The 24936-nt window shown below is 41.0% G+C and overlaps 1 protein-coding gene across 5 annotated transcripts in view; it reads left to right on the top strand.

Annotated features, from left to right (window-relative positions):
* Nucleotides 1–24739, top strand: part of sytl5 (synaptotagmin-like 5) — a 58806-nt gene extending 34067 nt beyond the window's left edge. For 3 of the 5 annotated variants that reach the window (XM_005945870.2, XM_005945869.2, XM_014341210.2), the window contains 16 exons: nucleotides 5607–5935; nucleotides 6026–6241; nucleotides 8059–8171; nucleotides 8297–8393; nucleotides 8973–9069; nucleotides 9209–9302; nucleotides 11259–11359; nucleotides 11973–12062; nucleotides 15081–15146; nucleotides 16397–16575; nucleotides 16659–16761; nucleotides 16888–17049; nucleotides 17150–17258; nucleotides 19514–19652; nucleotides 20173–20381; nucleotides 21012–24739. In XM_005945870.2, the coding sequence (XP_005945932.1) occupies nucleotides 5817–5935; nucleotides 6026–6241; nucleotides 8059–8171; nucleotides 8297–8393; nucleotides 8973–9069; nucleotides 9209–9302; nucleotides 11259–11359; nucleotides 11973–12062; nucleotides 15081–15146; nucleotides 16397–16575; nucleotides 16659–16761; nucleotides 16888–17049; nucleotides 17150–17258; nucleotides 19514–19652; nucleotides 20173–20381; nucleotides 21012–21154 (2037 nt within the window). In that variant the 5' untranslated portion in view covers nucleotides 5607–5816 and the 3' untranslated portion in view covers nucleotides 21155–24739. The remainder of the gene's footprint in view (nucleotides 1–5606; nucleotides 5936–6025; nucleotides 6242–8058; nucleotides 8172–8296; nucleotides 8394–8972; nucleotides 9070–9208; nucleotides 9303–11258; nucleotides 11360–11972; nucleotides 12063–15080; nucleotides 15147–16396; nucleotides 16576–16658; nucleotides 16762–16887; nucleotides 17050–17149; nucleotides 17259–19513; nucleotides 19653–20172; nucleotides 20382–21011) is intronic. The other 2 variants (XM_042213636.1, XM_042213637.1) reach the window with 2 other exon arrangements.
* Nucleotides 24740–24936: the final 197 nt, after the last annotated feature.

Below are 24936 nucleotides of genomic sequence, written 5' to 3'. Positions count from 1 at the left end.
TCGTTCAGAGGCTGACAGACATACTGTGTCTGACTCATCCTGTTTTTCCCCTTGGAAGGTTTCCTTTCTGAGAGAAAAGAGCTGAAATTAAAATACCGACGCTTTTCTACCAGCGTCCTGTGGCCTTGGACTTTGAATTATTCCATCCAGCCGCTGAATGCTCAGTTCATGTTTGTTGCATGTTCATTTCTCACTCATATCTATTTTGCTCTTCTGCCAAGTGGAGCCCACCTGCGACCTTTAATTGGCAGATTGATTCTGCTATTTGTAAGCTCGACCACCTGCAGAAAAGACCAGACTGACAGCTGGTGAAATGCCACAGAGTTGCAAAACACAAGGAAGGCCGCAGTGTGGCTTTGTGGCCAGATGTCCTTGATAGAGCACAGAGTCGGTGACAAACAATCCATTACATGCTTGGATTGTGAACAGTGCAAAATATGAAAACCACCGCTGTGCAGCGAGTGATCGAAACGGTGAGTCACCGTACTTTCCTCGAAGCAACGTTTATTAGCGCAGAGCTGAGCAGCCAGTGTGTTTCTTCCACTCGGATCCCAGAGTTTCACTGCCTCCTCACTCGTGTTTACTCAGGGCAGAGCGGTAGCGGGAATGTGTGTTGTGTGTACTCAGGGAGGGCTGCATCAGGATACCAGCCCTACAGTAGCACACACAAGCGGACACACAGTGCAGTGCCTGTGACTATAACATGACAGGAGCTTAGATAAATATTAGTTTTGCTTTATTTATCTTGTTGACCAACTATTGTTCGTGAGTGGACTGTACGTCAGAAGGGTCATGTGACATAGGCTGTGTTGTTCTGCTCTGTATTTTTTTTATCTGATGCACAAAACTAAACCCAAACACTACCACAATCATAACAGAAATTTTCAGTATTTGCAAAATTATTGTGTTGATTTAAAAACAAGCAAGATCCCTTGGCAACAATGATGATTATGACCTTTATGAGTTTTTTTTTTCTTTTTTCATTTTTTAATGGCCCGTAATAATCCCCTTGTAACTGCATCTTATTGTCTGTTCTTGCTTCTATCCATGCAGGAGTAGAAATCCTTGTAATTTTCATTAGATCAGTCGGTTAGAGGATCACATGAAGTGTGAATTAGCTGATGCAGAGATAAAACGTCTTCTGCTAGTTTCCAGATTTTCCACTTTCATGCCACCAGACGCTACAAGCTAACATATATTTTGTCAACCCTGTAATGCCAAGTGTATCATGAATTCTTGTGAGTTGTTGAGGCTGAAATGCTGAATATAGCAAATATGATACAAAATAAAACTAGTACATGTATAAGAATATTTTTTTATTATTTTAAATATAAGTGTAAATAATAATAAGTAAATAATCCAACATGTATTGAATAGATAAGGAAGTAGAAACATGTAATTATACAGCAGATTTTAAATCAAAGTGTGTAACTTTAAAAATAAAAGTACATTTAAAAAAGTTCTTAAAAAGCTTAGACCTCAGGATGGTCGAGTGATTGGGAAGCGACGATCTTGAGGGAGTTTATGGCTAGAGGTTATCTACCACATGCACGTGAAAAACATTTAAAGGCTATTGGACTAATTGTATATGAAGGAAATGATTGACTGACTCCAATATACAGTGCATTCACATCAGACATTTCTAGATGCAAAAAAGCATGAATAACCGTTTGCAGATCAGAAGGTTTTAAAAGAGAATTTAGTCTGGATGTTGTTCTGAGCTTTAAGAAGAAGCCCACTGAATCTCACTCACAACGCTTCTTGATTCTCAGGCGTTTTCTTCAGCTTCAACTTGAGGATGAATATCTCGGCAGCTGTTATTCGTCCTTTCTTGTCTCATTGAGCCGTATCGCAAGGTCACGTCTCTGCTTTAGGACCAGATACAATGAAAGACCTATGTTATTCCTGCCATCTTCAGATGTACTACATTAGCATGCTAACATCCCCAAATTAAACAATAAGCATGCTCATGCTTGTTCTTCCTTGGCTTTAAGCACAAGCTAGAAGTATGGCTGCAGAGGCTCAACCCAACCCAGGATTTCTGGGACAGATACCCATTTTTGGCAAGTACAAGATCTCATATGGAAGCTTGTTTCCACCACTGAAAAACGAAAAAGTGGGGGTTTATCTCAAAATTGTAAAATCAGTAACTCAAAATACGTCAGAATTTTAAAGTATTCTCCCAATTTCTAATTATTTACTGCGATTTTTACATTAGTAAGTTGAAATTTTGACTTACGGATAGTAAAGCTTTTTACTATTTACCATTTTTATTTAATTATTTATTTTCCCAGTGACAGAAACAAGCTTCCATACATTCTTGATATATCTGAGCCAACTTTGACTTTTCATCACTAGCTGCTTAGCTGCATTTGCTCCAAACAGCAGAGTTGTAGCATAGACACTATGTGTCAAGCTGTCCTAAACATATTTTTCTTCATCATATTCGCTATAAAACTGCTGCTCTAATGTCTGCACTGATATTGTTATCAGTATCACTGACAGGTTCATATCATCCTAAAATATTTGCCAGCCCATATATGAGCAGTTTTTCTTGAAATCACACATTAAGTTAATAGCTGATAAAAGGCAAATCTGAATTCAACTGCTTGAATCATTTAAATTCTAAGGTATCTTTTATTATTCTCTTTATCAAATCCCCAGCTGACGTCTAAAAGGTGAAGCAGTATCTCTTCACAGGTTACAATGCAGCTGGAGTTCAGCTTAAAATGCCATAATTGCTGATGTCAAGATGTGCCTTTGGCTGCAAATGAAGCTGTGATGAAGTCTGCCGGTTCATTAGTGCTAATTCATGTAAAGTGAAAGGAAGAGGGAAGAGAAGAAAGGACGAGGATGAAAGAGACAGTAATGAGTAAGGACTGAAGGAGACTGGTGTGGGCCTGGGCGGATCTCTCCAAGCCGTCAAATTTGGTTTCCCGACTTAATTCACGCAAGCACAGGCAGAATTTTGTCCTCATTCCACCCCATATACATTAGTATGTCATCTTTGTGGTTGTTTTTATTGTGCACAATATTCTTAGCAGTTTATTTGATCAGGCACTGCAGCGAGACGGAGAGTATTCTCTGTGTGTTCAGATACTTTCAGACACATCAGAAGAAATCAAAGCCACTCAGGGTTTCCTTAGCACAGGAAGGATTGGCATTTTCACTCATTTACACTTTTCCTTGTGGACCTTTTATCATAATCAGGACTGCTTTAGCTCAGATGGTGCAGCTATTAGTTGTAGGGTTAGTGGTTTGTTTCGTAGCTCCTCCTCCTCATCTTCGTGTCTGTCTGTAAGTCTTCAGCTTTTTTTTCCCCGGTTGTTTTTCTGATTAAAAATTCACAAACTTCAAAGCACAGATCAAAACAACATACGAGGGAGACTAGATAAAAGAGCTAAATTACACTGCTAAACTCCAACCTGCTGCTCTTTGAGGCTGCACCAACAAACACAAATGTTTTAAACTAAATAATAGTATCAGCGTGTGCAAATGCAAACCATGAAAGAGATGATGTTTGGTCATTTCAGCTTTTTGATTTGGTCTTGTTTTGGTAGGATGTTACCATGGTAATATTTACTGATGGGATTGTAGCACAGAGGGCCAATCATGTGAGAGGGTAATCACGGGCAGCAGGAGAGGGCAGGTTGATCACACAGACTGAAATTGTTTCATATTCCTGTAGCTTTGTAGCATCAACCTTCTTTTATTTATATTTTTAAAGTTGTTGTTGTACTTTTTGAGTGCCTTAGGTGTTTTTATTTATTAATATAGTGGCTCTGCTAGAACTTTTATTGTAGGTTTAAGAGCTGCGGAGATGAATAACCGTTAGCTGCTGCAGAAGAATGCAGTGAACTGTATTGATTTTAAATACAGTTCACTGCAAATGATCGGTCCTGCCTTTTAGCAAGTTTATAACACTACAGAGTTGGTTTGCAGACAGATTGTTTTGGTTAATGTTTGGCTTTCAGTATTGGGTATTTCAGTCTTTTGTAAAACTGATTATAGTTTAGCAATTCTGACTCTGTTTTTAGTGCTGTGGCTGGTTGTGTCCTCTGGTGATGTTCCCTTATGTTCGGTGCTGATATTGTCTGTGCTGCTGCATTTAATTAGTGTCATTTGAAGAGTAATTTGGTTTACATTTCACGAAGACTATAATCCCAGTGCTCCATCACTGGGTAGTTAGCTTCCAGCCTTTAGGATGGTTTTGTTTCTTCTTCTTTTTTCTTAATGCCTTAACAAATGGTGGTTTTGTGGCTGATGACCCACACTGACTGCTGCGACCTTTTCATGGAAGCCCTTATGTCTTGATTCACCTGTGATACAAAAAAGTGCTTATTACTGCCGGTACAAAAGCAAGCTGCCTCGTGACGGTGCTAGAGGTTAAAATAAAGTTGTGCTAATTAAAGCAATATATTCAATAACTGTTGAAACATGTCAGTAAAAAACATAAATGTGGAAGTTTATGTTTAAAATATTTAACAGTACCAACATTACAATTTATGTATGGACAAGAAAGTCACCCATCTGCACATGGACTGCACAAGGGTCCAGATCTGTTGTTGAGAAATCTCTCTCCAGTCCTGAGTGAGTGCATTGATAATTGATGAACGTGTCCCAGGTATGTTGCGTAGGACACATATCGGGACTAAATGGTGGCTGAGAAAGTGTCTGGATATGCTCCTGATCCAGAGAGACCTGCACTGCTCTGTCAGCAGGGAGGGCAGCTATTGTTCTGGTGAAACAGCCGCAGGGTGGGTGCTGCTGCAAGAATAGCACAAGTACAGGTTGGAGCACCTGATCTCAGCACCTCTGTGCACTCAGATTTCCACCAAGAATAATCACATCATACATGGTGCTCTCGTGGACATGCAAGGCTGCAGCAGCAGCTCAGAAACATCACCATGTGAGCTCCTTTGTGTTCAGTAGACAAATTTATCAAAGGCACTGTTGACTCAAACCAATCAACCTTATCAGAAAACTACTCACAGAGTCTATTTTTGTTTCTGTAAGATTAGATTAAATGATATCCTGAGAAATGACTTTACAGTACAACAAAGATTTGAAAGCTTATTTCACAAAATAACACTTATAACACCTGTATGTACTATAGTGTATATAATCCTGTGTGTATGATTGTTCCCATCTGCGTTATAGATATCTGCATTTCTTAGCAGACTGAGCAATACTGCCATCTCTGTGGCTGTGTCAGGTTATATAAAAGCCGTTGCCATGAAGCTAGGTGGTTTGGTTTGCAGGTGTGCAGATAATTAGTACAAGTCTTGTCGGGAATTTCACGGAAAGATAGAGCTTTGCTAATGTAAGCTCAGTAGCAGCGCTCTGAATGTCAGGCTCAGCTCCTAATTGGGAGGTTGTTAAGCTGCTGTGGAGCCGTCAAATGTCTACCAATTACTTGTGCTTCCACTTGTAATACAGAAAATCATTGTCTTATTTTAATTAATGCTTTTCAAACTGGCCTGAAGACAGGTATATTAACCAGGATCAAACAGGATTTTTTACCTCGGAGCCGTGATGATTTATAAAGTTATTATTGCCAGATGTATGTTAGTGACTTTTCTTTGTGTCTGCTTGACCTTGTCTAGGTCTCCAGGGAGTTCCAGCTTTCCCTCCCCCCAAAATAAAATCAAATAAAAGAAGAATTTCTGGAGAGACCCTGGGAGCTTTGAATTCATACCTTTCCAGCACTAAAAGAACAAGATGAACACCGCAGGATGATGTAGTTCTTGCTGACGCCCTCCATGCAACGTATTCCCCTGGCTGACATAACTGGATAACTGGTGACCGTGGGATCAATGGAGCAATCTGGGAAGGATCTGAACCTCTCCTTTCTGCTGGAACATGAACGAGAAATGATCCTGAAGGTGCTGCAGAAAGACGAGAAGCTGAGGAAAAGAGAGGAGAAGAGGATTCGGTGAGGACTTCCACGTCACCATTTAAACTCACCGTCATCACGTTTACTTTTCTTAGTGTCCTGTGACATTCTTGTGTTTCTGTCCCGCAGGAGGCTGAAGAATGAGCTGCTGGAGGTCAAACAAAAGGGTTTCATCCGGCCACATGATTTGGGAGCCCGACAGTGCACTCGCTGCCTCAAGACTCTGGGCCTGATCTTCGACCGGGGCGATCTCTGCGAGGAGTGCCAGTCTCGAATCTGCAGCAGCTGCCGTATTGTGAACCCCAGAACACGCGAGTGGAGATGTACCTTCTGTGACAAGCTCACGTAAGTGTGACATCTGAAGGGGGACCAGAGCAGCGTTCAAGCTTTTCTTTGTACTAAAGATGATTAATTGCACCACATCTGCCTCCATTCATCTGTGAGGGTGCCCTGGGGTTTCACTGCTGTGATCTACAGGGCTTAAAAGAGAAAAAGCACTGCTGGTCTGTGTAGATCTATCATGTTCAAAAGTTAAATGAGCTAACATGTGAGGACTAAACAGATGCAACATTATGCAACATCTTTCTCTGACACTTACCTTTTCTTTCTAATCAGGATTGTCCTTAGTTTCTCTTGAACTTACCCTGCACTATTGCCACATTTAGAGTTTTTCTGGCCTCTAAAATTTGCAGGGTTTTTGTTTATTTGTTTGTTTTTAGCTGTAAAGCCTCGTTTTTCAGCTGGTTGTTTTACTGTAGTGTGATTGATCAGGTGCTGTGAGCTCTGTTTGGAACCATAAATCTTCCCATCTCTGCTCTGACAAGCCACTGTCCCTGACTGTCGCACACCTGGACAGTGGAAAAAAGCCAGCAACCGTCACCAGCCTTGGCTCCTGTGTAGTGATATTTTGAATCAGGGATTTTTAAACTGGTACCGTACGTACAATATTTGAAAGGTGCATTTAATGCAAATATCCCCAGTTTCTGTGTGACAAAGCGTCTCGACGCACTAGTATTCGAAACAAATGTAGTCTAATGAGCACTCGAAGGTTTCCAGTAATTCTCCTCGCCTGCTGATTTCCGTGATGGAGGGCTAAATAACAGAAACACCTCCCTGTGCAGTTCATTAGTGTCACAGCAGCTTAATAACTGTGCTTTTAAATAGGCTACGCTCTAAAACAGTTTCAGCAATAACTCAACATTATAACCCTCATGAATAAAGGTGTTATTTTTAACGCTGAACTGAATTAGCTTCGGTGTCAGATAAATAGTGTGACCGAGTGTGTTAGAATATCTTCAAACCTCGTTTCTTTGAACCTTTGGGTGCTCCTGGTGGGCGTAATTGTCCAAAGGCTTTGTAATGCCACTTTTGATTGTATCCTGACATTAAAACCTGCTTTAATCTGCTTTAGCTTTAAGCTCCAAGCTTCCAACTACCTGTGCATGGTGGCTCCGAGCTAACTAAACATTCACATTAAAAAAATGTTTCTGAGAAATAAAGACGCCAGGTTTTCCACTGCTTAGTCTGAATAATTATGCTGAGGCCAGAAGATCATGTCTGCAAGAAGTAAAACTTTTCTCAGCTCACGCCCACACGTGTAGCGAAAAGGTTTACATGCAGAAGATCACAATCCGAACCAGGAGGAAGGAAAAATGGATTTTGCCTACGGGTGCCGGATTAATTTCAGAAGTTAGGAGGGTAAAAGGGAGAGAGGGAAGTAAATGCCCACCACTGTATTCAATAGTTTTTATGCTTTGTGCTGGATCTGTTCACAATGGTGATTAAAAAGCGTGACATAAAAGTGTCGAGCTATGATTTACAACTCGTGTTTAGTGTTAGGTAATGACACAGAGATGCAATCGCTGGCCAGTATTGCAGAGATGTAATATTGCAACAGCAACACTTTCTGAGAAATATATTTTTCTATGTGCAAAGTATTACCAAAGCTAAAATTCAAATGTTTTTCTCATTTTTGCCTGCTTCATTTACCCGGAGTTCTTTGAGTCGGTTGTGATGATTAAATTGAGAATTCAGAGACTTGGAAATAATGTGCGACATGGGAGAATAGAGCACTTTCCTTCCTTCTTGTTTCCTCTGATTTTACTTTTACTACATGTGCTGTCTTGAGGTGTTGATTCCCCTTTAATGTGTTTGTACGACAGGGAGCTTAAGGTGTCGAGCGGAGAGTGGTTCCTGGAGGAGAGGTCTAAGCGCTTTGAGCGGGGGCAGTTGAGCAGTGAGGTTGTCAAACAGACAATCCTGAGCACCCCGCTGAGTGAGTCCGACTGCTTGTGTTCTTCAAACCAGAATGATTACAGTTGAAAAGACATGTTAACGGTGCAACAGAGAAGCAAATGTGCTGATTTCAATACTCACTGGCTGATGCGTTTGTTCCCGAAGGCCCAGAAGTAAAAAAGGCCGCCCCTTCAAAGCAGGAGAAACCTGAGCCTGCAGTATCCAACAGATTAACTGTACTCAATGGTGCCAGGAGAAAAGGGTAAGCAGATAACACAGAGCTTTAACAGCTGTTTAGCTTCATACAAACACATACTGACCTTAATGAATTAAACAACATGAATGTTTAATGCATGCAGGACATGCAGCACATAGACAGAATAAAATCATCAGAGAGTAAATGTTCAATGTGTTGAGTGTGCACCTCAGTGTGAAAGCATTAGAAAAGATCATATGTATGTATATGTATATATGTATGTGTGTATGTATGTGAAGGCAGCACTGAGAGGCATACAGACAGAAAGCAGAGCAAATGATAAACAATAGACAATAGAGATTCACTTTCAGCATTTCATGGAGTCGCAGTTATTTTATCACTTGATGAAATAACTAGTTTTGTCCAAGCTAACAGACCAGCACCTCCAAGTTGGCTAAAAGTTGGTTCTACTCCATTACATCTTTATTTTCTGTTTTTGCTTAAGAATACAAGCAATAAGTAAAAAAAAAAAGCATCCAAAGCTCTTAAGAAGCAAAGCTGAAGCAGTTGCCATTTCTGGAACTGCCTTCAGTGTTAAACTCTGGATTAGATGCTGTTATTCAGCTGACCTCTGTGTTTTTTCAGGGGTGGTGCAGAGGGTATGGAGTCCATGGCATCCAAAAACCTGCGTCCCCGGTCTCTGGACAGATCGTCCCATCTTGATGCTAATCGGAGGGTCAGGGTCAGCAATCGATGCACACAAACAGCAGCGCACTGGGAAAACTGGGGAAAGTTGGAAAGTTTTTACATTTGGGGTGGAAAACGTATTTTAAAGGTTTGCGTGGTTTTGTTTGTTTGTTTGTTGTTGTTTTTTAATGCAGCCTGAAGGAGCAGAGAGTGACGACCCTGAGGGCGCACCTGAGAAGAAACCTTCTGGCCCGAGCATTTCTGTATCCAGGCCCTCAGTTTCATCAGGTATTTTAATTTTTGTCCCTGCACAACGAGGTGATGTGAATCCTGCCACCGTCTCACAGCTTCATAGCTCTCACACAAGCATTTTGATAATTCACAAGCTATCGAAACAAGTCACACTTTCAAGAACATCACCTTTGAGGGTTGATGCAAAAGCACTCGTCTCCACTTCAACTCAGACTGTAGCTCACAAAAGATAAAATTATTCCTTCCTTTTGGAGAAAATGTCACATCTGCACGAATTAGACTATTAACTTCTACACTCCGAAGTGCCGAACCTCTTCATCTCTTTCAGAGCACTTGCCTATGCTCCTATCTGCTGGCTCTGTAACTTTATCAAGGTTTTTTAAAATGGTTCTGATGAGGGTTTTAGTTAAAACAAAGCTGAATCTCTACTCAAAGCCAGTTGTCAGACCAAAGCAGTAAAAAAATAGTTGTTTTGGTCTTAGTATTTTTCTGTGCCTGATTATATAAGAACTATTCACAGCTTATTTTTCTTTCTGAGACTTTTTTTAAGCTGCCTGAGGCTCATTTAAGGCCACAACTCTAAACAGTGAGAAAGGCAAAAGGGTGTAGTTTGGAAAAGGCTTCACTCTCAGTTCCCAGGCCTGGCAGTTCTTCCAGCATAGAAAGAGAGAGGAAGGACGCAGAAATGAGCTCTTAAAGTTTTTTTTGTGCTGGCACTCAACAGCCGACAGGCTCCTCCAGGAAACTGACTGAAAATATAAAAACTTGATGTGAGATATGAAAAAAGACCCCTCAGCTTTCAGTTTCTACTCTCCAGAATTTAATTTAGAAACATTTCAGGAGATATTTTTGGAAGTCAAAACAAGATCTGGAGAAAAGAAGAAAACATTGAGTGAGCGGAGGGAATGCGCACTTTCTAATTAGAGAGGCTCTGTATAACCCCCTCATATGACTGCAGAGTACCTGCAGGAAGGTTTAGCTGACGCGGGGATTATGGTAAAGTGCTGAAGCATAAACAGGGTCTACACAGCAGAGATATTGGAAGGAAGCTTTACCTGCAATCTAATTAGAAAAGTCAGATGGAAATGACTAAGAGAATCCCAGAAAGTTGACGGTGCTCATCTGGACGAGTGGCAAAACGTTTCTCCCACTGAAAACGCTGCGCACGATGAACGGAATCAACCTTCTGAGGTCTAACAAATCTGCAAGACGATTTTATGGGATAAGTTCTTTGGGAGCAAGTGGCATGGGGTTCAGATGGAGCTGTTTGGCCGCAATCCAAGGTTTCAAATGTTCAGAGAGAAAAGGGGAGAAGTAAAAGCACCTTGCTTTAGCTGATGGATCAGGAAGATTGGATTTCCACAAATGTCACTTAACTCTGAAAACAAATAGCATGCAGCTAAGAAGTGAAACTGAAATAAGCAGCCTTCTACAACAAGACAAGGATCCTAAATGGACCTCTGTCTCTTGCATCTTTCTGAAAAGTTTTTTTCAATAAACTGTGTTTTTTAGACCTATTTTAGGAACATGAATTAATTTCACTCCAACCAGTCGCAGCAGATGGCCCCGCCCCTCCCTGAGCCTGGTTCTGCTGGAGGTTTCTTCCTGTTAAAAGGGAGTTTTTCCTTCCCACTGTCTTTAAAGTGCTCGCTCATAGGGGATCACATGATTGTTGGGTTTTTCCTCTGTATGTGTTATTATAAGCGCCTTGAGATGACTGTTGTTGTGATTTGGCGCTAGATAAATAAAACTGAATTGAACTGAATTGAATTTAAAGCGACAAATAGTTGGAAAAGAAATCCTACATCATAACAAGAAGATTTATCTGCTGCAGACGGCACGATTGAGCAAATAGGAAGTTAATAAGTTTCCAAATCTGACCAGAAGTCCGCTGCTGTCTGCCTATATTTCTCAGTGTTTACGTTACAGCACTGCACCTTCAGAACAGTTTTCCTTATTTCTCTTGCCTTCTTCCCTCTCTTCCTTCATCAGATCACAGTCGATCAGAGTGTGACCTGTTATCTCCCGGCTCTGAACCCAGTGACAGTGCCCTCTCTGTCAAAAGCCGCTCAGTCCCCGGCCTCAACGAAACGGTAAGCGCCATCATCCCACCCCCACTCCTCCTTCACACTCATCACACATTTGATTTTTCAAACAAACTCATAATCTCTGAGTGGGAAATTGCCGCACCTAGATTTTTTTTTTCCTGTGTTGCGCATTTATACATGATGTGGTTACACACTACAGTAAGCTCGGGATCCGTGGGCCGATGAACTCGACACGATGCGTCAGATGTGGGACTGAATGTTAATTTCACTTCAGAGCTCACTTCAAAGAGCATGACAGGCATCTAAACAGATGTAGGCCAAAAGCAGGTGGAGGATGTGATGGTCAGTGTCGGGCTGCTTTGTTTGTTTTTCAGCGAGCAGCAAACAGAAAAACTCTCAAATGTTTTTTTTTTCTTTACCTACTCATCCATTCATGCACTGTTCATTGTAAAAACAACCACAGTGTGGTTTTGCTCGTGAAAATTTAATTACCGCTCTCTGTCCGGTCCTGTCTGATTAAATTTATGGAAGCTGCCTGCATCCACCCACACAGCTGCCGCATGGAAAACTGCACAGAGCACAAAGACGCTCTGGCCGGCTTCTCGCGTGTCATCTCCCGTGTCATCTCCCTTCTGACTGAATCCGCTGTCATCCACAGGAGTTTTCTGACGACGAGGAGGACATCGATGCCCTGATGTCAGCCCACAGCAAGATTACGAGCAGACGCCTCAGCAACGCCGTGTCAACGGTAACACCCGTGCTAGATCACTCACAAAATCAAATGGTAATAGGAGTTCCCATGTGGTCAAACAGGTACACGATTATGCTCCGTATGCACACATACCGTGCGCTCACCGCCAGATGTGTGACTCAGATGTGTGCGTTCTAGTGTTGATTGTGCAAACACAGACTCAGCTGTGTCACGAACACCTCCTGTAATAGGAAAGCTTAACCCTGTTTCCGTAAACTAAGTAGTCGTATGGAGGGAAGGGTCACTGCTTTGAGGCGTGCAAGTGTGTTTATGTAGGTTAATGATGTGCGCTTTGCGGGAAATATGTCATCCATATGTAAATACTGAAAAGTGGAGATGTGTGTTTATATGAAAAGCTAAGATTTGAAGCTGCACCCATCTATATTTCAAACTAACAATGGAAGTAATGTGAGGCCTCTAATGAACTCTGAGGAATGATCTCAATCTGCAGTCCTGCAGAAGCATTTCAAGATGATCGTTTTGTGGAAGTGGAACGGCGCTCATAACACGACATTAGCATAAAAATGGCTCCCCTGTGAGTTCTGAGGCATGATGACTGATTGTTTAATCATGTGTAGTTTATCAAAGTTCCAATAAAGAGACTAAGGTGTCAGATTTTTTGCATTTTCTCACTCGTCATGTCCGTCACGTTGTCCATTTCAAGCCCAAACAAGATACACTATAATCACCAAAAACGGAAAGGGAAACTAAAAGACGCGCAGCCTCTGCTGTCCTCTAGGTACAAGCTGCAGCTGTTTTTCTTTTTTTCAAGCTTTATTGAAAACAAGACAGCCATATCTCACTCTGTCTATTTACACTGCAGTTGATCCATAGCACCTATCTCACAGGTGTGGGATGACACCAGCCTATACGTCGTCTGTCATCTGTCAGCAAGAATATGACATCATAATTACCTGATGTAGCCCAGCAACCGTTTTATCAGACTACTACTGTGTAGTCTGAACCGGAGTTATTATAGTTTGTTTTCTTTAATTCGTTTTCAAATTTCTCTTTACCTTTTAGTTTTTCTTTCAGTTTCATTTTTATTGTTTGAAGATGTTTCGTTTTGGTTCAGTTTTTATTGATTTTAGTCTTTTGAAATAAAATGTCAGGAGTATAATTTAGGAAAATCACTTCAGGTATTACAATAAAAACAACTATTTAAAAGCAGTTGACTCTCAGTCTCATAGACATCCAGAGTCTCAACAATCACGTGCATCAGAGCGTCATCATGCAAATTGTAATAAAGTTTTTGCCACTCTAACGAATCTACAAACAAAGAATATTGCCTTTAAATTGTATTTTCATTTTCCCAATTTAAACCTTTTTTTTTGTTTTGTTTTGTTTTTTCAGTTAACCGAAATGTTTTTTCACATCCAGTTTTAGTTTTTAGTTTAAAATAACTTTGGTCTGAATCTGTTTTTCGTCCACCTGTTTTCAACCAAAAGCCTTTGAACTGAAGAAGAGAGAGTGGGCTCTTAGAGAGGGCTGAGGCCTGGAGCTAATGTTACGTTTTTCAGACAGAGGCCGGACCGACTGGCTGCTAACAGGCAGACTGAGACAAAGAAGCATCTCTTTATCTGTGAATCATGCAGATCTGCTGTAGTCAAGCCCCAGAATACAAATACAGAGTTAGAAATGAGCATAATAAGATCCGTTACTCTGGATAATCCACGCTACACTCTTTATTAAAGTTTGTCTCTTTTTTTTCTGTTTAAATGTAATTTTCTAATCCCCTCAGTGGAGGGGCTGGAGGCGGGGCGATGGGTTTCTCACAACACCAGCACATGAATCAAAGTTTCATTTAATATCAAAGTGATAGTGTTTTTTTACCTAATTGCTCATGCATTTACTTGATTCAGATATGCATATTAACTTCTTCAGGGGAATCAGTCACAGCCAGCTCTAAACTACTTTGGCAGAAAAGCAGTTATTTAAATGTCGAGATAACAATCTTATTCATGACTCACTGCGCTCTGCTCGTCTCCTTTGTGAGCGTGTTTAGTTTGAGAGCTGGGTAGGTAAATGGATGATATGGCCAGCCTGTTTGACAGTCGATCTTTCTGGTACAGTAGCAGTCACTGAGCTGCTGTTGGCAGTATGAATGGAAGTAGAAGGTGGTGATGAGATGTGATGCAGATAGTTCGCCGTCACTGACTCGAGCTCTAATATACTCTGCCCACTGCTGTGATTCACTGCACAGAGGGCTTTTGTGGATAATGAAGGCACAATGAGCTACTATTAGAGGCATTTAATGGTTCCCATGATCTATGACATGTTTTTTTTTTCCTTTTTTTCGGTTTTAACGAAACCTTTTTATTTTCTGGTGGGGTAGGGGGTAAAGGCGATGTGTATAAATATCAACTAAACTTATACGTTTATTAGACTTTCAAGGAAATAGTAGTGGTTTTTTTCATGACTGTAGCAAACTAAAAAGCTAGCCAAGTGCGTACATGTGTATGACACAGATACCCGCTGATCAGTGCTGAGGGACATTAGAGTAAAATACTGTTATTGCACTCATTAGAACTGAAATACAGGGGTTTTTTGTATTGTCATTATTTTCACTCTAATGGGTGATATTCACTCATCTGCCACTTTATTAGGTACACTGTGCTAGTCTTTTGACTTCAGAGCTGCTTTGATTCAACAAGGTGCTGGAAACATCCTCAGAGAGTATGGTCCATGCTGACATGATAGCATCACACAGCTTCTACAGATTTGTGTGCTGCACATCTAACTAAAACGAAGCCAAACTAATATGAGCAGTGCTAATGAGCAGTTATTGAAAAGTTAAATATTTAAATCTGCAACGATTTTTAAAAAGATGGTTAATAGTTTAAAGGGTTATGTCCCATTTCTTTCTCGTAGCAGCTGTCTATCCGTTGCATACTTTCAGATTTCACAGCTGGACGAGTTGGTAAATCTGTGATTTCTAACACATCAGAGAGCTCAGTACTCACTCTTTCCTCTTCTATCTTTCTTCATATATGTTTCTGCCTCTTTTATGAATAGTCTTCCACTCCTGGATCAGAAAGAAGGTGGGGGTACCTCAATGTCCCCGACTCAGATGCTGAGACTGTAAGCCTCTCCTTTGGTAGTTGTGCATGCTTTTATTGCACATTCACACAGTAAAGGTGCCGTAGCAAAGCACCAGAACCTAAATATTACATGCAGGTTTCAATAATATATAGAGAATTTTCATGAATATACCATAAGATGATATTCTGAGTGTAACTGCATGCTCACTGCATGGTTTTGCTCGTACTTTTCCTTTTTTCTGTTGGTGCTTTAATTTGGTGCCCCTTGCATTTAATAAAGCCATTTGTCATGCTGACTTCCTGCAGGAAATAAATGAGTAAGACTTTACAGTAGAGGTGGGGTGAGAGAGCCAACGTGGCTCAATTCTGGCTTCTGGAGTCTTTTGCTCCCTGGACAGCAATATTATTATCAGTGGATTATGCCAGTTTTATCCTGTCTGGAGCTACAGCAGTCATGCTTTTAAAGACATGTTCCAGACATAATTACCTGCTGTGATTGCAATTTTTTTTTTTCCTCAGAGAAATAGGTTTGGCAAGTGTTCAGTGTGAGGGAAAAAATTGTGGTGGTGAATGTGGCATAAAAATGTTACTGTTTAATTTGATGGGCAAACAGTGAAAATTCAGGAGGAGCAGCCACCCAAGTCAGAAGTTTACCGTTTATTAACTTAAAAAAGTTCACTTTTATTATATTACATGTTTGCTAATGTGGCTTTTATTTGATGGAGCAGACCTAATTTCTATGGCAGTTATAACCCTGTGGATCTGACTATTTAAGCTGACGACCAACAGCAACAAGTGTTCTTCAAGCAAAGTCACATCTCTCTACACACTCAGTTGACACAGTTTGCTGCATTCACAGGTCTGATGTGACTGTGGACTCGACATGTTTAATGTTCAGTCTCTGAAATTTCCAAAAATGGCAACAAATGCCGGTTAAACTTCTAAAAGATTGGCCAAGTGACAAATTCTACAAAGTCTACACGCTGCTACATGTCACGCATCCTTACATATGTCTTGACATTTCCAGATAGAATATAAATGCTTTTTCTCATTTATACCCCCTGAAAGCTTCACGTTTTGCACTTCCCTCAAACTTCCAGTGACAGCAATGATTGACGTGAGCCTCAGTCTGAACATTGTGCAGATTTTCCTCCTCTTTTGTTCATCGTGTTTTGTTTCCACTGTATTTCATCACTTCTCTTGCGTCACATGCTCCCCTGTCTCCCTTCTCCCCTCCTTTATCGTCGCCGTCTCATATCTACGCCTTTATCTCTCACCTTGGCCTCGTAGAGCAGTATAAACAGCACGATGAGCATGTACAGCGAGACCGGTGACTATGGCAACGCAAAGGTGAGCGGCGAGATCCTGCTCAATGTCAGCTACAGCTACAAGACCGGCGCTCTCAGTGTCCTTGTGAAAGAATGTCACAACCTGGCAGTAGGAGATGAGAGGAGGCAGCGCACAGATGCGTAAGAGAGCACGCACGCACGCACGCACGCACACAATGGCGTAAGAGGACTCCGTTATAACCTGCTGTCTGTTCTTGTGGCAGGTATGTGAAGACTTACCTGTTGCCAGATAAGTCCCGACAGAGCAAGAGGAAGACGAGCATCAAGGCCAACACCATTAACCCTGTTTTCAACGAAACTCTGCGGGTGTGTGAGAGGAAAACTCAATGAGAGCTAGAGAGCAATGAATTAATACGTTACATCATAAAACGACATTCAGTTGATCTTCTCTTGTGGGATTTTTTTTTTTTTTTTGAACTTCCTCTCTCTCAGTATGTGATCAGCCACTCGCAGCTGGAGACACGAACCCTGCAGGTGTCCATATGGCACCACGACCGGTTTGGACGCAACAGCTTCCTGGGAGAAGTGGAGCTGGCCTTTGATGCCTGGAAATTCGATTGCCACATAGAGGAGTGGTACACACTGCAGCCCAAGGTGGCAGCCTGAATCAGCACATATAGTGTTTTTCAGCTACCTCGTATAAATATGAGCATCTGGTTTATTAATGTGTGTGTGTGTGTGTGTGTGTGTGTAGGTGGAGGGCAGTATAGACGCAATGCTCCAGTATAAAGGAGAACTAACTGTTGTGTTGAAGTACATCCCTGAAGGAAAGAACGTCACACCGACTGCGGACCAAGTACAAGGTATGTTCATGGCTGTCATCACCATTAAACTTTACAGTATGATATACTGTATATAATAAGATTTCGTGACATCTGGAGTACATTGCTGCAGATGTTCTGTCAGTCTGTGTTGGCAAGTGTGCTGTTCTATGCAGCAGTCTGCTGAGAACGCAGCATCAGAAACAAGGATGCAAGGAGACTGGACAAACTAGTGAAGAAAGCTAGCTCTGTAATCGGAGCCAGACTGGACATGCTGGGGGAGGTGGTGGAAAGATGCACACGAAAGACGTTAGAAGCCATCCTAAATAACTTTGATCTCCTCCTTTACAACACCTTTATGAAACAAAAAACCATCAGTACTGGAAGACTCTGCTCTCTCTGTTGTAAAACAGCAAGATATAGAAAATCATTCGCACCCACAGTCATCAGGGTTTCAGTTCTCATACAAACCGCAGATGAGCTGTCAGACATTTGAATTTCCCTCGGGGATCAACAGAGTTATTCTTCTTCTTCTTCTTTGCTCCTTATTAGTGACATTTTAAACCACAAAATCATTTTTTTTTAGCTTTAACATGTTTGTTATATTTAAAACTTTGAAGTTCTGAGGGTCTGAATAATGTTTGACTGCACAACATGAGTTTGTGATAATGAGTGACCTACCAGTGAGTTGTTGATTTGCTAATGAGGATAAATATATATTTGCCCAACCCTCTTGGATCTAAATAAAATCCTTCTTATCCCCGTCTGACCTGAAAACATTGTTTTTCGCTACTTTCAGACGTTCCCTGGTTTTTATCCCCAATTACTGCAGCGCGACTGCTCGACTGCTGCCCAAATGATTAGAAAACAGAAACTGACCTCCTGTTTGTGACTAGTGAAAAATATTCCTAGACCTCTATAAAGCACTGCATGATTTTGTAGAGCAAGTGGTGTTGTTAAGGTTGGTGCAAGCAGAGGATTGTCACAGGGGTCAGGGCTGAAGGAAATTCTTTGATTTTTTTTTTTTCTGTATGACCCTTTTTAATCATACAGACGTGTACAGACACACGCCCCCCCACACACACGCACACACACACTCTCCAAAACTAATACTTGTCTTAACCAGATGCATGTATGGATCAGGTCTGGTAAATCTGAGAAGGAAGGAATGCAGTGGGCTAAATCACAGCTCTAAACTAGGGGCTAAAGTCCAATGTGCACAATAGCTGCTATAGCTGAGACTTTTTGGGGGGGATTAGTGTGTTCTTTTCTTGTGAAAATCCTGATAAGATGACCACCTGACCACCAGATTTTATCACTACAGTACACAACATCTGTCTGCTTGCAACCAGGTACATCTTAGGCTCCTGAAGGTACTCATCTATATCGTGGAGTGTCATCATGTTGCCTAGCAGCCACCTACCAACAGATAAAGAGGCCCATTTGTAATTTATGCTCCTGTAATGTCTTATAAAAGCATTGTATCATTTTAATTTCACAACATCTAATTGATTTCAAATGCAAAACTTTAATTATGCAAGCTATTTTGTGTTGAGATTGCATTGCCTAGCAACCACCTAACACCTGACAAAAATTACAAACCAAACAATACTGCATCATGAGCATGCAGTAGTTATTTAAAATGCGAAAAATGCAAATGTCCAAAATATTGAACAGAAATGGAAAAACTACGTTTGTGTTCTTACACCAAAAATATCCACTATGCTGTCTGCAACAGATGATGCTCGTGTGGATTTCATCACACTAAGTAACATAAAAACTGGTTAACATAGGTCTTCATTTTAAAGGTGGGTTTAAATTGAGGCTTCCATCATCTTTCACTGACCACATCTCAGAAGAGATACGAAACACTTCCTTTGTGAAACTTTTGCTCTTTGCTGGCTTATATTTATAATAATAAAGCATGTAACTATGGTAACTGACGTGGTCATGTGTGACATGTGGCTGCATGGTTTTCATTGCTGTGGTTTGCATGAATTAAATTTGTATCCTGAAATTCCTGAATAAATAAAACATGAAGGGCCATATGCTTTACAAGCATGAGTCACTACTTTGTAGCTAGTAGGGATAGATATTATTGAACTTAATGCCTTTATTGATTCTGCAAAAAGGTGCAATTTATTTATTGATTTTTTTTGTGTAAGTCAGTGTGCACAGGTCATTGATATCTCTTTCTTACTGTTATGACTGATTTTATTTAATTTTGTATCTAATGTTACATATATAAACTTTCGCTTGCACATGGATTCATTTGTCTGCTTTTCCTACCAACGCAGTGAAAAAGAGTTTTCTGAAGGGCAAAAAGACGAGCCCTTTAACTCTGCCTGAAGGGGGCATGGTTGAGCTGCTGGTCAAAGGAGCCAAAAATCTCACTGCTGTCAAGTCTGGAGGCTACTCGGATCCTTTTGTGAAAGGGTGAGACACTGGTTTATGAATTTGAATGAGGTAATGAGGTTTTACGTCAGAGTAGGCACAGCTTTTATGAAGCACACATATAACTTACAAATGTAAATGATCTAAATGATATTTGACGTCTCATTTCAGAAAATGTAATCTATTTTGGCATTTACAGTGTGTTATTCTTCAGTTTAAAATCTGGCACTAGTTGTAAATCCAAATCATGAAGTTACATGGACACAGTTTGAGACAACAGGACTAATTTTTCTGCCTCTGTAGTCACTCTTTTAATACTTCTGAAGCTGTTTCATCTCTTTGGGTCAGCCTTGCATCTCTTGGAGCATCTCGTTTCTTTTTTTTGTCGTCCTCTGATTTCTTTTCAGTGACCGAATTTTATTTATTTATTTATTTATTTATACCATTTTCCCCTACCAGTATATTGATGCAGTATGGAAAATGAATGATAGTGGACTAAATTGTGATTTCTTAAAAAACACAGCTTGAGTATATGCTAAGTAACTTCTATCCTTTTTCTTAGATACCTCCTCCCTGATAGCAACAAGTCAACCAAGCACAAGACCGTGGTGGAGCGACACACCGTGAACCCACAGTGGAACCACACCTTCACCTACTGCGGCCTGCAGCCGGGAGACCTCAACAACGTCTGCCTGGAGCTGACTGTGTGGGACAAAGAAACTGTGTCCAGCAACGTCTTCCTGGGAGGGGTGAGGCTGGGAGCTGGCACAGGTAAGACTGTGTGGCAGGAAAACAAAATAATCTGGTTAGCCAGTGTTATGAGAGAAGGAATTTCCATGTATTTTTTCTGTTACAGTCAAAATGTTGCAGAAAATGTTTTATTATTTTTTAAACAACTCATATGTTGTATATCTGCTTGAATGGATGCTTTTATTTATCACATTAATTAAAATTTTCCTGTGAGCCAAAGTCAGACTTATTTATATTTATTCATAATTTTGCTACAGTCCTGTCACATCCACAGTGTAACAGACATTTTCCCACTTCAGCCTACATTTTAGATTTCCCACACTTATAAATAGACTTTTTTGTTTTTCGGACTGTGTCCGAGATTAGAGTCACAGGCATTATTTCCACATATACTGACATCACTATTTTAAACTCTGCTCGAATTAAATGTAAACATCCATATGTCTGTACAAAAATAAGGACAGGTATTATTGGTGTATGAGGAAAAGAAAACTGCCTCATGCAAACCTTACTCTAGTAGTTCTCTTCAAGCACATGCACGGTTTGCACATTAAGCAAAAATCATAAAGCATATGGAAATCCTATTAACTGTGGGCTGTCTAGTTCTAACAAAGTAAAACAAATGTGTGTGTTTCTCTCTGCTCCCATCAGGGGAAAGCTATGGGAAGGAGGTCGACTGGATGGACTCGTATGGGGAGGAAAAGCGGCTGTGGCAACGAATGATTGAAAATCCTGAAGTCCCTCATGAGTGCACTCTGATGCTGCGATCCAGCATGTGCAAGCACAATACATGAACCCAAACGAAGCACAGCTAGAGAAAAGACTGAGACTGGAAGGGAGAAGGGAAAGAAGTCGTCTGAAGGTGTGAGGAGGAGCTAGAAAAGCGGAGCGGTCAAGGGGTAAAAAAAGAAGGGGGTGAAGGGGTCAGGACTCAGAATAGGAACAAAGCTCATGCCTCTCCCTGCTTCTTTTCTCTTCAGATCCCTTCTCCCATCCACAGGAGCCAGTCATGCCTTACAAATTCATTCACATGTGCCCCTCAGCCCTCAAAAGCATCTAGTCTTGACCAAACACTGCTGTTTATGGAAAACCAAGTGCTGTATTTAACATACTGTACCTTCTGAATAAGCACAGGGTGACTCCCAATATGTCCGCCTGTGTCTCTGTGAGTCATTTCTGCATGTAGCTGCTGGAGACCATTCACAAGGCATTAGACGAGGCACCGATCAGTTATAAATAAATGTGAACACTCCCCTTATAAACAGCAAAGCTGAATCCTGTTTTGAAGCACATGGGATGTTGAGTTCATCACCTCAAACAGCTGTGTACAGGTGTAGAAAGTGACTCACTCTTACTACTGTGCTGCTCAAGTACTCAAGAAGTACTTTCACTTGAATTTACTTCTTCATAGGCTTTCTTTTAGATTAAAGAAAAGATTAGCAACAGAACACTTGGAGAGATTTAAATTATATATGCATACATATAATTTAATAAAATGAGAAATAAAATGAAATTTACTTAGTTGACATTGAAATAGAAGAGCAGGAAAAAAGTCACTTTTGAGAAGCTGGGTGTAGCTGGGTAATTTTTCCATGAATAGTATAGCAATAGAAGGATGTTGTGAATCCTGTACGTTCATTGTCCCCATAGGATGTACCCTCAGGATGATAATGATTCCCTAATATTCCCTTGGGCTTTGCCTGCAGGAGGAAGGTTTCACTTATCCTGTAAAGTGGTTATATCAGTGCTCAAAACTGCTGTGCTGGTGAATCATGAATAGTTCCTGGTTGGCGCATCCTAGTGAACCCTACTTTCTCAATCAGCCGCTCAAGGGTCGCATTTGAATTTTGAATACAATATCTTCAACCTATAAATTGTGTGAACAAAATGTTATGGCATTCATAACCCTCTTAGAATTCTCTTTTAATAACTCTTGCAATCTGAACATTTGTTTAGTGCCCCCATCTGGTCAGAACAAAGTGCTAATTTGCAAATGTTAGCATGCTAACACAGTAAAGCTAAACATCACACTATCGGTATGCTAACTGTAGCATTTAGGTTTGCTGCTTGCATGGCCGTTGTCCTTTTAAAGTGCATCTGCATGGGAAGCGGTTTGCAGTAAAATGCTACAGCAAGTCAATGACATTGGCAACTTTAAGCTACCATGGGTGGAGGAGGGGGAAAACACTGCCACAAAGTTGATGGGTACTGAGACAAGCTTTCCTCAACTTCAAGGCAAGTGGCTTAAGCAAGTACTAAGTAAATTAGAGGGTTAACTAGTAACCACATATAACCCTAACCCTTACCCTGGAATTTATGCGTCGTTTACCAAAACGATGGGTCAAGCAAATCGCTCCCTGTGTGTATGCAGCTTTATGCTAGGTTCAGACGACACTATGGCCTTTGAGATTACGCCATTATAGACTGAAATTATTTGACCACTAATAGAGGTAATTTGTGCACATTGCTTGAGTTGTCCGTCATATTGAATGTCATGCAACCACCGATCATGAGTAAAATCTGTATTCCCCAACTGGTTTGCAAGTGGTTGCTGGATGTTGCTGGGTAAAGTCTCAAAGAGGCTGCTGCACCAAAAACCTTGCAATTGCCTTGGCTGTTAGCAGGGTGTCAAGTTTGGCTGTAATTTGTGTGAAAGATGCCTTCTTGCCTAGAAACACTCATTAACAACTAGCGAAGTGCTAAATAAACTTTAGAAAATGCAAGGCAAATGGAAAACCCAGAACCTTCACCTTCAAAGTAAAAGTCAAAGGTGCAACTGTTGTGGTTATTATCGCACTTTTCACAATGGCGCTACCACTCAGTGAGTAGCTGGCGCGTCTCTGACAATAACTACAACCTGAACAGTCTGTTAGCAACCAAGGCAACAAACACAAATACATGTTTTTAAACAGGTCAAGGATTTTTGCTGTCAACTGGTAAGTGCCATCAGTCTCTATGGCTGTGTGACTCGGGCCTTATTCACTTGACCCTACATTGTCGCACGAACAAAACAGCAGATGTAACATGATTTGGAAAATGTCACTAGCCAGTAGTTTGCATTCTTTCATGACCTGTGTGATGCGCACAATGCTTGTCTTCTACCCCAACCCCTGACACCTTTCTGCTGTTTTGTAGTCCAAACCTGACGTAGTCCTATTCTTTGAGGGGGGAAAAGAAAGTTGCTTTGTTTTGTTTTTTTGTTTTGATTGACTAAATAATTACAGATTACCCAGCTTAGACTAGCTTTGATGTAAATTGCTTAACACTGTATCAGTGTGATAATAGAAAATGCATGGTATTAGAGAAAAAGAAAAGATTATATAAAGCACTGACATTGTCACTTTACTCCTAGAAAACAGTTATTTGAAGTGCGTTCCCAGCAACCCCTGAGAAGGAGGCTGTTTGCTAAGAGTGAGTCAGCACTGAGGCGAGCGCCTCCATCTCAGTAATGAGCCGGTGACAGTCGGTGACCTTGCCCCTGTCGCCCGGAGCTCTGTGGTCCACCGTCATGCGATGAAACGCACAGTTAACAAAAACTCATCTCAAGATAAACTCCGTAGAGCAATTCTTTATGTGGAATGCCAACTTTGTCTGCTTGTCCTCTGAAAACGTCCGCTCTCAGCTCCCAGTTTGACACCCAGTTATAGTAATAATACATGTGTTAACTGTCCAGCATACATGACAAGTCGTGCAATACGCAATTACTGAGAAAACTCTTGATGTACAGCATGTACTCTCTGTTGTCTGGTTTCCATGCATCAGATTCACTGTTTGAAAGCCTATTTCATCCCAAATGTGTTATGAGAATATTTTGAATTAAACACTCTTTCCATACACTGTACGCATTTTAGTCTTGATTTTACTTTGGCTCAGTCTTAAAAACGTGTTCATTTATACGTTCAGTCATTGTTTGACTCATTTTACCGCAGATTCCTGCATCAGTGCAGTGTGCCATGAAGGCACTCGGCTTGTGGCACTGCTTACGTGTTTCCTGAGATCTGGTTCAGGTGAGTTTGGTCAATCAAGTGCAATGACAATATGGTCAGCAAACCATTTGGTGGCAGTTTAGGCACTGTGGGATGATAAGACCTATTTGAAAGGGAAATCAGCATCTACGTACAGCTGGAAGCATGAAGTGCTTTCCAATCTCCTTTTTGATGGCTGCATCGATTTTCATCCACTGTGTTTTATCACGTTCAACCAACACCAGCAGATGACCTGGAAACTTCACACTGGACTTTATAAACACTTTATAAACACTTGTTTTCAGAATGCTTCTGTTCGTGCAGCTATCAAACAACATATCCAATAAAGAGCTCAACATCGTAACAGGTTTAATTCTGTGGCCTTAAGGTCACCTAGAAAGTGGAAAAATATCCCCATAGCTGGGTCTGGGTGCAGTTTCCCCCTCCAGGGGCAAGGGTACCTAGACCCGGGGCTTAGAGTACGCTTGGGGAGTGTGATTGTGTGTACAGTGTCTATTTATGTCTGTCTCCACGTTGGGTGATTGCTGAGTAATTGCATATGAGAGCATGAGGGTGGGAATGGATGTTTGTATCTGTGTGTGCCTGTTTGT

Source organism: Haplochromis burtoni, unplaced genomic scaffold (genome assembly GCF_018398535.1).
Source record: "Haplochromis burtoni strain Fernald_Lab_line unplaced genomic scaffold, NCSU_Asbu1 Contig_462, whole genome shotgun sequence".
In the NCBI taxonomy this organism is placed as follows: Eukaryota; Metazoa; Chordata; class Actinopteri; order Cichliformes; family Cichlidae; genus Haplochromis; species Haplochromis burtoni.
Note: the sequence above shows the minus strand (reverse complement) of the source record. Positions and strands in the feature narration are given on the sequence as shown.